We start from the raw sequence: 18,195 nt of genomic DNA, 5'->3' as shown, positions 1-18,195 counted from the left end.
ATAGATCTTTCATTCGCGTAAATGTTATGACCTTTTTCATTCTGTTTGCAGTGGTTGTTCGACCAAAAATCAAACTTGGCCACTTAGACAGGTGACACTCCCGCTGTTTAAGAATCGCTTGGCCATAAACTTCTGTTATGCGTACTCTCGTTTTTATTCTCTAGAACAGAAAATTCACAAACATACTCTCAAGCGTACACAGGCCTAGAACAAGTTACTTATTAGCTGTGTATCATTTTGTCCTTTGAACCGCCAACCAGTGGAATTCCCAGTCTTGGCATGTGGTTGAAGCCCAACTTATCTATGGCCTTTTAAGGAAGTTGAGTCAGCTGAAAGATCTCCATCACTAGGATTAACAGGCCGTCCTACCGATGGTCTTTTGCGAACTGAAACTGTATATTTTGGGATAAGTGACGCGGCAGGGATATATCCCCAGAAAGTCACTCTCCCTGAGAGTTTATTCTTTGAAAATAAATGAAGATCTTCTGTAGCCTAAACTCAAATGCCAGAGTCACTAATAGTTGAATATTTCATTTTAAAAATCCTTGGATTCCAAACATCATTACACAAGAACATTTATCATGGCAGAAGTACCTTATCGTAAACTTTGCGCTTATTATTCGAAAAAAATTCAGTTGAATGAAGGCTGAGCAGTAATTTAAAGGAACAATAAGTCGGTTAGAATTGTAAGACGAGGAATCAACATTGAAGATACTTTTAGTCATTCGCGTGCACCGGTCTACTTGAACCTTGTGTGTTCGCGTGTCTTCTTGTGATAATGCCTCCAAGCCAATATCATAAGCCGGAAACTGCGTTGACAAAAGCGAGAGGTACGTTGTTAACATCCTTGCAAAAGTTGCATTATTCGATGTGTCATGTCTCAGTGGGTTCCTTCCAGTTCTGGGAATCAACGAGTAGCCATATATAACTATGAGTGATTGTTTAGATTTCCAGTTGAAGTCGGGGATTTGCATTTTTGGTGTTTAAAAAGTTACGTTAACCGTATTATTTTGTATAGGATATCGAAGCATACGAAACCAGTGACTAATCAAGGATTCTGCTGGTTAAGAAACTAGCATTATGACAAACGTTTAAATTGATAGCGTTATTCATTATTTGCTAAATGACCAGCTTTTTTCGAGAGCATTTAAATGTCATTCCACTCGTAGTGCCGTCCCCGGTGTACAGACAAGTTGCAAACTTCAAGGGAAAATGTTGACGGGTGTTCGGATTTTGTGAATGTCTTGATAACCTTATTAGGGCTTCCTTGGTTTTGTCTTAGCTTTGCGTACTACAAACTCTAGTGAACAACTAGTATCTCGTGAAAGTAACAAATTAGACACAGTGGTCGGCAGAATTGGAATACAAATTTTTACGGTTTACGTTATAATTGTTTAGTATTATGTTCCCAAACATTTCTGCGGTTATTTGTCATTTTGGTTAAGAAACGTATAACTTAGTGCTCGAAGGAGTCAAGTTCTAACTATCTGCTGCAAGTTATGTGGTGACTTCAAATACTCATTCTCCCCTTATAAAATGATAAGAATGCCTTCGTAGTTGTAAAGTACTTGATAGTAAAGTACCAAATGATATAATATGTGATGCGCAAGATTAGAGGAAATACAATTTCTATGAGTACTCTCGAGACGGTACCCAGTTTGTAACGGGCAATGGTGGTTATCTGCAGATGGTCAGAAGTTCAGTACCACTATGCATGATAACGTACACGTATTAACGTCACAGACTGACGCCCCGTTGTTGTTTCTATTAGTCTTCTGTCATTAGTCCAACACTATGATGTGACTATTCATATTTTGTAACCAGTTCTATTGGTTCGAAATTCGTTGGTGTCTGAGTCATAAGTAGTCCGAAGTTAATCATTCTTGGATAACTTCGTATGAATGCCCTGGTACGGCCAAGAGTGGGGAGAGTCCTCTCTCCCTCTCGAAATGCTCTCACATGGCCACGCGTATACAGCCTCTGTCTGGGAAGTCCTACTCACTGCCTTCTCGTGGCGGGAGTGTTGCTTACAAAATTGAGAGAACGAAAAGCGAATGTCTGGCGCTCTAAGTGGGTTGATGGACACGGCGCGTCCACCTAGGGGAGTTGGAAAACCCTGATTCCAAACCAACGGTGCACATGGGCTCCAGTATCCTGAAGGAAGAAATGGCGTATGAGCCAATCGTTGGTCACCGGCTACCATGGGACTGCATCTCCTCACGATGCTCCATTGCCTTGTGGATCAGATCTTTAGGTCCAAGGCTCCGGGTGTGGCTCCCTAAGGAAACCACCTGCCTCGCTTTTGGCACCTGGGCAGTATCACAAACCCTCACACAAATCAAATGAGATTTGTGTGGCGCATATGTATCTGGTGCCTCCTTTGTACCAATATTTATGTGTTGAAATAAATAAATAATAGTGATTCCAATCACGAACGGCCATTGCAGCGACGTTTGCTGTGCTTAAAATACCTAGAGTTTCTCTCAATCTTTCCTGCTTAACTAAGACTACTTCACTTAAAATCATCTACCCTAATTACATTTGTTCATGTAAGTTGTTAAAGACCAGCATCTTTTATTGTTTGGACCATAGCCAAAGCTGGGTAACTTGTATGTCAAGTACATGTTTATATACTCACCTGTGACCTAGACTGTATATGTAAAAATTTTAACCACCTACCGTAAGACATGATGGCTGGGGTGCAAGTAGGTTAAAGCAAAGTTAATTGCAGCCAAAAAAGAAAGCGTTTTTCTATCGTCATCGATTATCGGATTAAGCTGTGTAAGGTGTTGAATACCGGTTTGGGGCTAAGGCGATGGTGATTATCAGTGATTAGAGACCGTAGGTAAGATGGCTCAAAATTGGTCACTGTGGCGTATTTGCATTTATTACATAATTTGGTTCTAATTTTGAGGTTTCATACTATGCTACTGGGAAATTCTAATCTGCCAATTTTCCCCTTTCAAGCCATCCATATATTTAATCTTACCGTATCAACATAAATGCCACTATTATTCGTGCTATTACGCTACACATTTGGTTAAATTCACCTCTTTGGTGGTTTGTTGGGGGAACACAAACCAGTTCGTATCTGTCATGTCATTCGTTAACGTCGATCTGTAACAGCATACATCTTCGCTCAAAAATAAAAGTCCGCTTGTTTAATTAGTGTTACCTTTAATCTTTTCTCCGTAAGCTCACAAGGTACAAACAAATGCCTGGTCCCTCTAAGTCTTATTTTCATTGTGACTGCCATACAAATGTCCATTTCCACACATTATATACGATCGGATATTATTAATAACTACCACGAAAAATTCACTGCAGTATGTGTACATAGTTGATTTAAATATTGCATCTTCCGATACTGTTGTCCAGTAGAATGAATCTTGGACAAAATTAATTCCATAGATTTTACGAATAAAGTAGTCACTAATTTTAAAAAAATTTGAATTTTTTAATACAAAAGACTTTAAGATTAGTATTAGGCTTTTTCATGTTGTACATAAGTGATTTCTAGCTTTAACAGATTGATCCGTAAAAGCGTTATTGCACTTACATTATTCTGTTTTCCGTTTACATGTGTATCATGAGTTCATTTGTTAGACATTTTTTCAATTAAGATGTATTATATATATATAATTAACATTTTCTCTTTTATTAAATAGAACTTATAAAATGTGATAAAAAAGCTAACGCTTTGGAAATTCTTTACGAAGTGATGCGGGTTAGACGAACTAAACAATGGCAAAAGGTCTTGGAAGAATTAATGATGCTGTTTGTTGAACTTTGTGTAGAACTCCGTAAGAACATCCACTTCAGAAAAGCAATTTATACGTACAAAAATATGAGTGTTTTGGTAATCGTTTTTCCATCCTTGATATTTTTTTTACCTTGCTAATGTCCACTAGGAAAACACTGTTTCACTCGAACAAGTTATTCGTTCTTACCTGAACCAGATAAAGGGTAAAACTGAAGAAGCTCAAGAAGTGTCAAAGAGTGCTATTATGGAAATTGAAGATTTGGATGTTCTGGAAACTCCAGAAAGGTTTGTAGGTTGTATGCATTTAGCTCTTTCTTACGTGTTTTCGAGTTTTATTATGCAATAAATCTGTAGTATGTGTTGGTACACCCTTTAACCTAAGGACTGTAAGACATGGTTGTTAATAATAGATAACATAGATATCTTTGGGCATTTTCATTGTATTCAACCTTTAAAGAAATCACTGAATGGTTTCCATATAGTTGTTTTGGACCTTGAGCCCTTGTAGTAATGGACCAGATCATATTCCGAACATACACTGAGAATTAGTTGGTCAGTAACAACATCTATACCACCAACCTACTTGAGGTATGGGTAAAACACGAACAGGCTGCTACCTTAAAGCCACTGACAGACAGTGGGTCAGCGGTGGCTTAGTAACTAGAAGCACTCAGCTTATAATCAATCGGTTGCATTTTTGAAGCCAGTGACGTTCGCTTTGGCTTGCGAAACTATCTGTTATCGCTAACCTTCACAAGTACTGTGACTGGAAGTCAAACAGCCAAAATTAGATACTTGGTAGGTAAATTAAAAAGCTGACGTAGTACTGGGAAAATTCGTTTCATGAACAAATGAAAATTGCACTATAGACGGATGTTGATTAAAAACAACCACTGAAAATCAGGAGGCACCGGATTCTCGTTTTTACGTAGTATGAGACTCCTCAGTAGTGGTCACCCATGACCTAGCATGGCAGCATAAAGGTTTGCAAATTCCTGATTCTTTAAAAATATCGAGCTTCTATTCTACTATAATCATCTCAACTTTAGCTAAGATACTTTATCAAAATCGCCTGTTAATCAGCAGCATCATTTCTTAAAACTATTGTTAGGTCTGGTCTCCTGTTTAGTCAAACCTAACATCAAAAGTATTTCATTTTCTCTCACTGCAAACAACTTTATGATTATCATGGTAACTGTGTGGGCTTTTGTATCTCGAGAGGGCTACCTTGACTAAATTGATTTAATATACTAGCCGTTCGTTTCACATCGTATACTTGTTATTTTATAAACAATTTTTGTAATATAATCAATGTACTTTAACACCTTAGCATCGTAACACATTATATTTATTACTGTGGAGCGGTGGCTCAAAGGTTAAAACAATCGATTCTCAGTCCTTAGGTCGCAGGCCCAAACCCTGTTCCACCTCAGATTTGAGTAACAAAGTAGCATCACTATCCCTCACATTTAGTGTGGCTTGAAGCCATGTACGAACCTATACTTAGTTATAAGTTGGTAATAATGATCATTATTTACTACTGAAACAGCTGATAAAAATGATCAAGAGACAATATGGACTTGCGTTTTGCCATACAAATCAGTGATCGAAAACCGAACAATATATCGTTTTTAGTTTTGATTACTAGTCGAAGACTAAATTTATGAGAGAATGAAGTTTTTCTTGCATTTTCTACTTGTTGATTGAAGTGCCTGTCTCCTATTCTTTTCATTGCATAGTCTCATGCTAAATGCAGTTAGTATGGAGGGTACTCAAGATCGATCTGCTAGAACAATTCTGATGCCATGGTTGAAATTTCTCTGGGATTCCTATCGTTTGGTGCTAGATTTGTTACGTAGCAATTCGAAGTTAGAAAAACTGTATCATGAAGTAGCTCATGATGGTAAGTCTTGGACTTAACTAACCACTTTTTCGTACATTTTGCAGCTTATAACTTCTGTTTGAAGTATGGTCGGAAGACGGAATTCAAAAAGCTGTGTGAACTGGTATGTTAATTCTTCATTTAACCATCCCATTATTTTCTGCATACTTATAAAAGATTCGACAACATACTCAGAAAGTCCAGAATCAGTTACAACCTAATGCACTTAATGCTATAAATTTGAATAATGCCGAAACACAGACATTACATTTAGAGACTAGATTACGACAGTTGGATTGTGCCATGGAACTAGATATGTATAACGAAGCTTTTAAAACTGTTGAAGATATTTGGAGTTTTATGATGATTTCACGAATACATGCTATGCCTTCGTTAATGACTAATTATTACTCAAAAACAGCGGAACTTTTTCGACGATGTGGTTGTCATTTATATCACGCGGCTGCTTTACACAAACTTTACACGTTATATCGTGACCAGAAAAAGAATATAACTCGTGAAGAACTATCTGATCTTGGATCTCGTGTACTTTGTGCAACTGTTGCTATTCCTTTGCCAAATGCGAAACTGAATGCTGACAAATTCTTATCTGGGGAGTACACTATTATGAAACAAAAAACACTTGCTGGACTTTTGGGTAATTTATTTTCTGTGGTTATTCGTAACATTTTACTGAATTCTAGGTCTCATTCAAGTACCAACTCGTCAAAGTTTAATACGTGATCTTGTTCGTCATAAAGTGCACACTGTTGTCCCATCAAATTTAGCCAAGTTGTATCAAGTTTTAGAAGCGGACTTTCAACCTTTGAAACTTTGGGAACTTGTTCAACCAGCACTTGCCCATATAACTACTTGTTCAGATCTCCAAGTGTACATTACTCAACTGCACGATGTTATCGTAGCAAAAACTCTTCTGCAATTATCTCAAGTCTATCAAAGCTTGAATTTTGATGAATTTGTCAAATTATGTCCATTCATGGAGCCTATTCGACTTGAAAGAATTGTACTTGAGTTAATTCATAATTTGGAACTACCTATTCGAGTCAATCATTTGCAACAAGCGATTTTCTTCGATAAATTTACAGATCTGGGAATAAGTCAGTGTGAATATGGTGGACAGCTAGTATCACAGGTATATTACATTACCAGTTCCGTAATATTTATTAAAAAGTTCATCTGAATGACTGTAGTGTGAGTTTTGTGTATGTACAGATTGATTTGTACAACGCAAGTTTTAGTCTTGATCTGTCTAGCTACTTAACGTATCTAATGTACACTACAACCAGGTTTAAAAACGAATTAAGTTCTAACATCTCGTTCCGTTCTATCGATTCTCATTGTTTTACACAAATGTTCTTTGACCACTCCCGTTAACTAGGAGTATGATGTTATGTAATTTCTATGGACTCTGTTTTATGATAATTTAGGTGTTATCCAACAAATAAAAGCATGAACAAAACCACTATCCATTGGTCCTTAATACTAACAAAAATTGTCTGCTTACAAAATATGGCTTACACAAAGTACATGAGATTAAACGTCCTATGCAGCGAAAAAGAGTCTAAAAAAATCTAAGAAGGTATTGGGGCCATTGTGTTTAATTTCAAGCCATATCATTTGAGTTCTTCAGCGATGGGTTGCAATCTCCCCCTAAGCCCCAGCAAGGAAGTCTATGCTTCTTGATAAGGTTAAGGAAGCAATAACTTTATGAACTGAAACCACTTTACTCTTCGCTTTTTTTAGAATATGTATCTATACTATTTCAGTAAATAGTTTATAAAACCAATAATCAACATTTATTCGGGCTCAATACTCTGCGTTTATGCTTAGCACGACTTGCTGAGTGATTTCACCGAACGCAAGCATTATTTCCGGAAATATCCGTGATCAAACACTAGGCACCTGACCAAGTTTTCTACCCTTCGAAGACCTTCGACATCTATAAAATCATGCAGAAGCAAACTGTTTTACGGGAATACTTGCTTTTTAATGGATAGATATGTCTCTTTTTTTATCACAGGTTGTTAAAGTTGGTAAAAACCAATAAGTTTTTATGTATTCCTGCAAACATTTCTCAATTTTTAGATAATCAGAGCTGATAGGGCTCCTAATCCATACACAGCTTTTCGGGAGAAGGGTAACTTGTGAAATCGGACCAGATCATGCATTATCTGAATTTATTACTGTTTAAAAATAACGAAATAAAAGAAACAAAAATAATGGAAAACGAAAAAAGTCAACTAGTACAAGATTCACTGTTTAAGAGTTGATAAAGTTTACACTACGAATATTTATCTAAAATCATGTCACTGATGTAGTAACTTACTGATTGAAATACTTCTTTTCCAAGCTGTAGACTACATATGAGTAAGCCAATATGTAGCATCAGTCGATGAAGTCATCGATAATCTGATTGAGACGTTGTAATAGATTCTGACTGCGTGGTTAAAGTCCACACATTTGTCATAACTAATGATTGGGTATGTTGTGTTACAGAGCTCATGATCTGTCGTAAGAACACATATGTATTCACTTTTTGTTTTCAAATCTTACTTACGCCTGTTACTCCTCGTGGAGGAGCATAGGCCGCCCACCAGCATTCTTCATCCAACCGTGTCCTGGGCAATCCTTTCCAGTTGTTATTCATTCTTTTCTTATCTGCTTCTATTTCCCAACGTAATTTGTTCTTTGGCCTTCCTCTTTTCCTCTTTCCTTCAGGATTCCAAGATAGGACTTACCTCGTGATGCAGTTCGGTGATTGCCATAATGTATGTTTGTGGTGTTTGTGAGAACTAATGATTCCTTTGTACTCGTTGACTGCTTGATTTCGAATTCCAAATACAATATGTTCTCCTGTCCACACTGTCAGACGCCTCATAGTCAATGAAGTTAAAGTATAGTGATGAATTCCATTCAATTGATTTTTCCACGATGATCCATAGTGTTGCAACTTGGTCTGTGCACGACCGATCCTTACTCCAGACAACATGCTTTATTCATAATGTTAGATGTACCCAATATTACAACTGATTAGCCATTGATTAGTGACCAATCACTTGTAGATATCTCAGTCCTACAAGTCACTTGTGACTCTAATGTCTTGGTGGTAATGTCTCATTACTATGAAGCTAGGTAAAGAGGGTTTGAATTCGCCAGGCATCGTCAGTTCCCTTAAGGCTCCAGGTACACCTTCCTGGCGAGTACCACATAGCGCGAAACCTAGGTCCAGGGTTTCCTACTGAGTACCCAATATTAAAGTCTTTTTTGCCTCACTGGTCACTGTATACTTATGTTTCCAACTTTGCCCATTGTTTAGTGAATGTTACAAACTACTTTTACTCTTTCAAGCGTTGAAAGTATCTAGGATATGTAAACTTTAATTTTGAGCGTTTTTGTGTGTAAAACTCTCTTTGATTACGTAACTTTATTTTTAAATCTTTTAGTCAACCCATGTAAATGATCCCGATAAATTGTCTCGTCAATTAACAATGTTTGCTCAAGTGATGCAACAGATAACTGATATTCTGGAAGTTGGTCAGTCTTTAGCTAATTGTCGACGTGCACTTGTTCACGATTATCGAAAAAATGAGAAAGTCCTACGCAGTGAATTGCTTAATCGACGATGTTTAATCGAAGCCCGGAAGGAAGAAATTGAAACATATCAGGTTAAACGAGACCAGGTAATTTATTTTTACTAGTTAAAAGAAATGGTTGTTTGTAGTTTATCTTTACTAAAATAGTAAAGATACTTAAATATTCTTCATATTGTTTTCCACTCTAGTATTACAGCATTGTTGAAGAAAGACGTCAAGCAGAACAAGAACGTCTATTAAAAGCAGAAGAAACTAATTTAGCCAATGAAGCTATACAACGTGAACGAATGAAAACTGAAGATGAGAAAGCTCGTCTAAAATTACGAATGGCACGTACTAGTTTGAAAATGTTTTTAGATTTAAAAATTGATACAAAACTTGATTTAAAAGAGTTAACAGAAGAACAACTTGAAAACTTTGATGCAGATAAACTTATTAACAAGCAAGTATGTTATTCTCAGTATGATTTATATGTAAATTAACCTTTTTCTTGTGTATTACATGCGTTTGTCGCTATGAGAAAGTCTTCGAAAAATTCTCTCAAAGTATTGACTACTAGAGTAGTAAAATGATTTCCTGGAAAATCAATACACCCTTGTTTATTCTCGGAATTCCAGTTGTTATGAAATCAATTATGTTTTTAGGGGTTTACAATGTTTTTATTTTGACTACATTAAACCATTTGATTGATCAGAAGGGGTTTTGTGGAGATTTCAGTATTTTCATAGTTGAAATCACAAATCAATTGAAGCTAGATCACCATGGAAAACCTGGAAGCACTGTGCGGGATCGTGGATGCACACTGCTGAGGAGTCCCATAACAGGACGAAACGGCCGTCCAGTGCTTCCAGGTTTTCCATGGTAGTCTAGCTTCAATTGACTCATAATTTCAACTGTGACAATTCATTGATATCGTATTAACACTCAGCCAATGTTGGATTATAAGTGAGGCAAGTCGATTAACCAAAAAATGAATATTGATCGACTAAAATAGTTAAGCTATGTACTATAAATGTTTATCCACTGACTATGTGGATGCTCCATGTTTGTTGGTATATTTATACGTCAGAAGAAAGATAGACGTAGCTAGATTAAAACATGTCATTGGTTCATGAAGACATTAACTACTGGACTCAGTCCTGTAGGTAGGTTTAGACTACCTGGTTAGGGTCCGCGTGATAATCACAATCTATGGTTAGAGGCCTTCGGTGATGTGGCTCAAAATCGTTCACAATGGTTCAGGTCCTTATACCTTTTTGTCTTTCCATAGGTTCTAAGTTTCTAATCAACAGGAATTTATTAAAATTTGAATTTAAAAAACGTTTACTCCCTCTCCGCCTCCTCCAATCGTTGATTCCAGTTACATTCATCACCCTTTTGATAGCTTTAAATTAATGTTTTTGTATAGTTGAGATCATGAGTCAATCGAAGCTAGACCACCATGGAAAACCTGGATTGGTTGAGGTTAGACATTAACACCGTTGGATGCCGGCTCAGTGGTCTATCAGTTAAGTGCTCTGGCGCGAGACTGGTAGGTCCTGGGTTCGAATCTCGCGAGGCGAGATATGGAATGCGCATTGCTGCGGAGTCCCAGAATAGGGCGAAACGGCCGTCAAGTCCTTCCAGTTTTCCATGCTGGTCTAGCTTCAATCGACTCATGATCTCAACTATATAAAATTGCTAAAATCTCCACAAAACCCCCTTCTGATAATGTTTTTGTGTTTAATTTATTACTACAAGGGTTATTTCTTAATAAAAAACGACTATGTATTGGGTTGACAGTGTATGTTGTTGATGGACAATTGTAGATTTCCTAATACGAATGAAACAAATCTGAACTTAAATAAACTATACATCTTACATGCAACATTTTAATAATTATCCGCTGCCACTGTATGATGAAGTGTAAGTAAAACTTGATATTCAAGCATATCTTAGCATATATAGTAACGAAAGCATGACCTTGGAGCACACAGAAAAGTCGCGACAACTAATCAGAAATGGGCAAAGGTCTTTTAATAAATTGAGTTAAGAAGAAAGCATTCTCAGTTACCGTTACCAGTAAGACCTCAAGATTATTAACAAAAGCTGAGTTATCCCATGATCACCTTAGCAGCAAATGTTCTACTTTTTTTTCCATAGTCTTTTGTTTTCGAATACATATATCAGCCGGTCATAATCAATTCAGAACCTGGCACATGTGCACATCGGCTTTATTTGCCATACCCCATTAATAAATCCCAGAGTAGTAGACATAGTGACATTATTGTTGTACTGATGAGGTGTGGCAACTTGGACCGGTGCATATATGTGATTGGTCCTACGTTGTAGCTGGCTGACTGACTGAGCGTTAACGGTAACAAAAAGAATCAGGCATCGAAGATTCGATTCGGAAAGAAAAAAACAGAGGGATTTAAAATCTCAGAATTTGGTGGAATACAAGGAAATGGATGCACCTGCGCCAACGTGAACACTTAAGACTCATATTAGCCAAAGTCTCTAAACTTTGATTACGGTAATCACATGGACCCCAACCAAGTAGTCTGCACCCATCTACATGATTCAGTTCAATATTGAATACACCTTTAATAAATAATACTAATTTGATTGTTTAGTGGTTGTCTATAGTCAAGACTACTCTTATTTTCCTACTTTAGTTTTAATCATTCTGTTTGTTTCTCATCATTTAGAAACAAGAGGTGAAGAAAAAGCGAAAAGAATTAGCAGAGAAGGCTAAAACAATGGCGAAGAAGTTGGACTATTATACACGTGCTTGTCGTATTGAAGAAATTCCATTGTTACAGGCAAATGTTGAACCGGAAGCTATGGAATCTCGTGAATTATTTGAGCAGAGTGTCAGAGAAATTGAAGAGCACTCAAAAGCCGAGCATGCACGACAATTGAAAGAACGTAATCGACTGATTCGAATGAAATCAGATGTTCAGGTATTCGTTTTGTTGCATGTTTCTTTGCTCTTTTCGAACTTTTTAACCGACTTGTTCATAGCTGTTGTTTTGACTCATTTTGCAAGTACAGATTTGTGTCCTTGACTTTGGGCCACACTTCAAGTCTGAGTGCTAGTAATACTTACCCGATTGCTGAAACTGAAGTAGATAGAGAAATGTTTAAACTTATGACTTAATGGCTGAAAGTAGAAAGCCATGAAATGCCAAGTTATCCCTCTGCTGTTGTAAATGCGAACTCACAAGGTTCTCATAAAAAATGAAATATCTAATCTACTGATAGTTTTATCATGGGTGATAATGTTTGGTTGTTGTACATGTTCCCGAGATCTTTTAACGAGTGAATTCTTGAAAGTCTAAGATAAATAAACTGCTCCTGTTAAATAGTTTTTGGCCCCAAATGCCCTGGTACGGCTGAGTGTGGAAAGTCAGCTCTACTCCTCGAGGTGCTCTCAAGTGGCCACGTGCATACAACCACTGTCAAGGAATTCCTACTCACTACCTCGTGGCGGGGTTGTTGTTCACGAAATTGAGAGGACGAAAAGCGAATGTCCGGCGCTTTAACCGGGTTGGTGGACACGGAAAGTCCACCTAGGGGAGTTGGAAAACCCTCATTCCAAACCAACGGTGCACATGGGCTCCAGTATCCTGAAGGGACAAATGGCGTATGAACCAATTGTTGGTCATCGGCTATCATGGGACTGCATCTCTTGACGTTGCTCTACTGTAGGCTAAAATAGCTAGGCGTGCCTAAGTCAAAACGCCGCATCAGTCCATAAAGTGATTGGTAATTAGACTGAACCATGTAGGTAAGTTTAGACTACGTGGATAAAGTCCGTACAATCATTGTGATCAATGGTTTGAGGCATAGTTGACATGGCCCAGGATCAGTTATAATGGCCCAGATATACGTACTTCCTATCTTAAATTCCCTTCATGTGTATCGTTTTATTGTTTTTTTCAAACCATATTCTTAGTATTTACCTTTTGGAGTCAAATATTGACTTACTTACGCCTGTTACCACCAATGGAACATAAGTCGCCGACCAGCATTCTCCAACCCACTCTGTCCTGGGCCTTCCTTTCTAGTTCTGTCCAGTTGTTGTTCATTCTTCTCATATCTGTTTCCATTTCTAGGCATAATGTGTTCCTTGGTCTTCCTCTTCTCCTTTGGCCTTCAGGATTCCATGTAGTGGCTTGTCTTGTGACGCAGTTGAGTGCTTTCCTCAATGTGTGTCCTATCCACTTCCAGCACTTCTTCCTGATTTCTTCCTCCACTGGATTCTAGTTTGTTCTCTCCCACAGTGGGTCGTTGCTAATAGTGTTTAGCCAACGATTCCGGAGTATTTTGCGTAGACAACTGTTAATAAACACTTGTATCTTCTGGATGATGGCTTTCGTAGTTGTCCAAGTTTCTGACCCATACAGTAGAACTGTCTTGACATTTGTATTGAAAATTCTGAATGTAGTGTTGGTTGGCAATTGTTTTGAGTTCCAGATGATTTTTAGTTGTAAATATGCTTCTCTTGCTTTGCCGATCCACGCCTTCGCATATGCATCAGATCCACCGTGTTCATCAATGATGTCGCCCAGATATGTAAAGGTTTTTACATCCTCCAAAGCTTCTCCGTCAAATGTGATTTGATTGGTGCATGCTGTATTGTATCGGATAATCTTGCTTTTCCCTTTGTGTATATTGAGACCTACTGCTGCTACACTGGTCATCTTATCCTGCATTTGTTTTTGCATGTGTGATAGAACATTCAGATCATCTGCGAAGTCTAGATCGTCCAACTGCATCCTATATATCCACTGTATCCCATGCTTCCCCTCAGATGTTGGCGTCTTCATGATCTAGTCGATCACCAAGAGAAAGAGAAAGGGTGACAGTAAACAACCTTGCCTAACACTGGTCTTTACTTCAAACGAGTCAGTGAACTGTCCTCTATGCACGACTTTACAGTTTAATCCATCATAAGAATTCCGTATGATATTGACTATCTTCTCAGGTACGCCGTAGTAACGAAGATGCCTCCATAATTTTGTCTTATCCACGCTATCAAATGCTTTCTCGTAGTCAATGAAGTTTATGTAGAGTGGTGAATTTCATCCAATTGATTTTTTCACAATGATCCGTAGAGTTGCGATTTGGTCAGTACACGATCGGTCCTTACAGAATCCAACCTTTTGGTCTCAAAGTTGGTCGTCTACGGAGTCCTTCATTCTGTTTAACAATACCCTGTTGAAGACTTTTCCTGGTGTTGAGAGAAGACTGATTCCTATGTAGTTATCACACTTGCTGAGATTGCCTTTCTTTGGTATCTTGATCAGAAGTCCTTCTTTACGGCTCGTTGGTAATTGTTCGTCATCCCAAATCTTTCTGAAAAAAAATGTGGAGTATCTTTGCAGTTACTGCTACGTCTACTTTCAATGCTTCTTCTGAAATGTTGTCTGGTCCCGCTGCTTTGCCGCTTTTGATTTGTCTGATGGCCATGCTGATCTCTTCAATTGTTGGTGGGCCAACATCGATTGGGAGGTCCGTGGGTGCTACTTCGATGTTGGGTGGATTCAGTGGAGCTGGTTGATTCAATAGTTCTTTGAAGTGCTCTACCCACCTGTTTCGCTTTGTACTGGGCATTAATAAATCATGGAACTTGTCACACTTTTTCATCACTAATTTAATGATAGTATGAAACATTTTGAACTATTTTCCATCGTAGTTCTAGTTCCATAAAGCACACTGTGATATGGACTTTATTTCAAATTTATCGGTCATGAATTTTATCACTCTGATGCTTCGGTGATAGTTCGGATATATTTGTTTATTATGTACAATTGTAGCGTCTTGTTAGTCAATTAAAAGAAGCTCGTGATAATCGATATAGAGCTAAATTGGCAGAATGGGAGGCTTTGTGTGATCAAACACGATCAGAAAGATTGGCTGAAAGAAGGGCTAAACATGAAGCTGAATTAGAAGCTGAGGCACGTCGTCGAGCTGCACAAGAAGCAATTGAACGTGAAGAACAGAAAAAACGTGAATTAGCTGCAGAAGCTGAACGTCAGAAACGAGAACAAGGTATTTCATTTTTTCCTAGATTTCGTTTAAAAATATCGAATGCTGCATTCTGTGTTCTTAAACTGTTTAACTAGGTCTAACTAAGATCCTTTACATATTTATCCCGTATGAATTTGTATCGCTAGTCGATTCAAACATTTCTACAATGATTATTCCTACCAGAATTAAAATACAAAGGCTTAATAAACAGACCAAACTTGGGGTCAAAGGAAATATAAATTTTCATTTATTAATGTGTGGATTACATCATTTAGTGAGTGTAGTTTGATGTTACCATAATTGGTGAAATGGGTGAGTTTATTTTGTTCAAATCGTCAATGACATAAGAGAGATAAACAGTTACACATTAAAACTGGACATAAATAAAAGCTCATAATTAGTCATGTGAATAAGTACAAGAAAAGTAATAGGTTTATAGCGACACGCTTATTTGTTAAATAAGTGAATGTTCAGCCTTAAAACATATCTGTATACCAGAAGGGGTTTTTGTGGAGATTTCAGTATTTTCATAGTTGAAATCATAAGTCAATTGAAGCTAGATCACCATGGAAAACCTGGAAGCACTGGACGGGATCGTGGATGCGCACTGCTGAGGAGTCCCATAATAGGACGAAACGGCCGTCCAGTGCTTCCAGGTTTTCCATGGTGGTCTAGCTTCAATTGACTCATGATTTCAACTATGAAAATATCTGTATATACTGGTAAAAAATTCTTATGCAAAATCACTACACAGATAAACGAGGCTCGGTCGTGGGGTCTGCTACTTTATCCCGTAGAAAACAACCTAATCGGAATCAAAAACAGTTAAACCATTTACTAATTGAGTCACTTAAAATTTAATGAGTAACCTCTTATTATTTTTGCTTTTGTTTTTCTTTTCTCCTACTTCTTTCATGGATGTATTATAGAAGCTAAAGAAGCGGCAGAACGTGAAGTTGCTCGACTTGAGGAAGAGTCCAAGTCATGGACACGTGGAGATATTAAAAAAGGTTTGTGTTTATGTCGAATTATGTTTTCCTTTTTTTCTACTGACTTGCTGATATTCTCTCTATGGGAAACTTTATTACATTCATTAAAGAATGTAAATTCTTAACAAGTCTAATGTGTAACTTTCCAAGTCCAATAACACATCAATACAAAATATAATTACGCCTTAAATCGTTATTTTCTGTGGTTTGTATTCGTTTGGGAAACATTGGAGAGAAAAAAAAACTTCAACTTGTCACTTACTAAATTTTAAATAACCTTTTCTGAAGACATTAATGTCTTCACTTATATAAAATCAGTTAATGTAGTTGTGAATCTATATTGAGTGAGATGACTGGTTCACGTATTGCGCATCTCCAACCACTGATTACCAAGACACACAATTCTAATTAGTGTTGGAGACAGATGGAAGGAAGTTAGGGGTGGCCAAACCAAAACGTGGCATCAGGTCTTAAAGTCGTCAACTTGTCTTAACCATGTTGGTAGATGCAGACTACTTGGTTGGGGTCCGCGCAACTATCGTAACCAATGGTTGGAGACTCTAGGTGACATGGCTCATGATCGATCACAATGGCGTAGGTGTACACACTCTATCTTCCCTTAAACCTTGAGATTAAAATTGCTTCATAACTGTCTTCATTCCTATACTATATCCTTATATGCAGTATATTTTTTATATACTACCACCACTAAATTAACTATTTCTATGAATCCGGTGTTCATCTTGTTGTGCTAACGAGGTATGGCAACTTGGATCGATGCATATATGTGCTTGGTTCTACGTTGTAGCTGACTGACCTTCATTTCTACGAACTAATTGTTTCTGCCTGTATCATATTGTTTATTGCAATCTTTCTTTTATATGTTATTACTATTGAAGTAACTACTTCTATGAGTGTGGTGTTCTTGCTGTTGTGCTAATGAGGTGTGGCAACTTGGACAGATGCATATATGTATCTGGTCCTATGTTGTAGATAAATGGCTCGAATCAGTAAACATATATCTTCGTTAAATCAGAGCACTTTCTAGAAACAATAAACATATGGATTACGACCGTCATTATTTTTGTAATTTCCCAATGAGTAGAAATTTAGATTTCTGACGTTTTGTGATTTAATGTAAGTCACTCCTTCAGTGTAAACATTTAACCGAATTACATTAACATAAGATTAAATTATGGCCATTATTATTTACCCTGTAGCACTGATTACATTAAGTCATCATCAAACATCGGTAATACAAATTCCCACTGATTGGAACACCATAAAACTTTAATTCTTGTATTTTTATTAAAAACTGTTTATTTCATTTTCAATTTATTGTAAAATATCATCAGTCAGTCAGTTACAACGTAGAACTTCGTACGTACGTACATCAGTTCGAGTTGCCATACCACAATGACACAGAGATGAAGTTGTCGATCCAAATCACATTGTGGTAGGAGTAGTAAGAGTATAAGTATTATGTGAAAGATAAGGGTTTGAAGATGTTATTGAAGGAGTATAATACGGTGAAATAAATTTGAAAAGAGAAAAAAGGTACGGACATGAAGAATTAAGAAGATTAGAATTTGGTAGAACACAAAGAGTGGATGCACCTTCGCCATTACAAACGAGTTTGAGCCATGTCATTCAAGGTCTCTACCCATCGATTGCTATCATCTCGCGAATCCCAACCAGGTAGTCTACACCTACAAACGTGGCTCAGTCCAATTGTCAGTGACTTCATGGATTTGTGCCACGTTTTGGTCTGGCCGCCCCTAACTTTCTTCCAACCTACTCCTACACCATAAAACATTGCACGTCTGGGCAGTCGGTGGTTGAGCATACGTAACACATGTCCCAGCCACCTCAACTAAAATATCATGCCCAGCTTTGGCATTGATCCCTGCATCACTATATTCTGTTTAT

The 18,195-nt window shown here is 37.5% G+C and overlaps 1 protein-coding gene across 1 annotated transcript in view; it reads left to right on the top strand.

Annotated features, from left to right (window-relative positions):
• Window positions 1-756: 756 nt before the first annotated feature.
• Smp_001170 (eukaryotic translation initiation factor 3,subunit 10 (theta)) overlaps window positions 757-18,195 on the top strand; it is a 32,432-nt gene continuing 14,993 nt past the window's right edge. The window contains exons 1-12 of the mRNA XM_018795180.1: window positions 757-830; window positions 3,669-3,859; window positions 3,912-4,048; window positions 5,503-5,666; window positions 5,711-5,769; window positions 5,823-6,303; window positions 6,350-6,798; window positions 9,110-9,346; window positions 9,448-9,705; window positions 11,950-12,204; window positions 15,064-15,298; window positions 16,207-16,287. Coding sequence (XP_018649518.1) covers window positions 779-830; window positions 3,669-3,859; window positions 3,912-4,048; window positions 5,503-5,666; window positions 5,711-5,769; window positions 5,823-6,303; window positions 6,350-6,798; window positions 9,110-9,346; window positions 9,448-9,705; window positions 11,950-12,204; window positions 15,064-15,298; window positions 16,207-16,287 — 2,599 coding nt within the window. The 5' untranslated portion in view covers window positions 757-778. The remainder of the gene's footprint in view (window positions 831-3,668; window positions 3,860-3,911; window positions 4,049-5,502; window positions 5,667-5,710; window positions 5,770-5,822; window positions 6,304-6,349; window positions 6,799-9,109; window positions 9,347-9,447; window positions 9,706-11,949; window positions 12,205-15,063; window positions 15,299-16,206; window positions 16,288-18,195) is intronic.

Source organism: Schistosoma mansoni, chromosome 1 (genome assembly GCF_000237925.1).
Source record: "Schistosoma mansoni strain Puerto Rico chromosome 1, complete genome".
NCBI lineage: Eukaryota > Metazoa > Platyhelminthes > Trematoda > Strigeidida > Schistosomatidae > Schistosoma > Schistosoma mansoni.
Note: the sequence above shows the minus strand (reverse complement) of the source record. Positions and strands in the feature narration are given on the sequence as shown.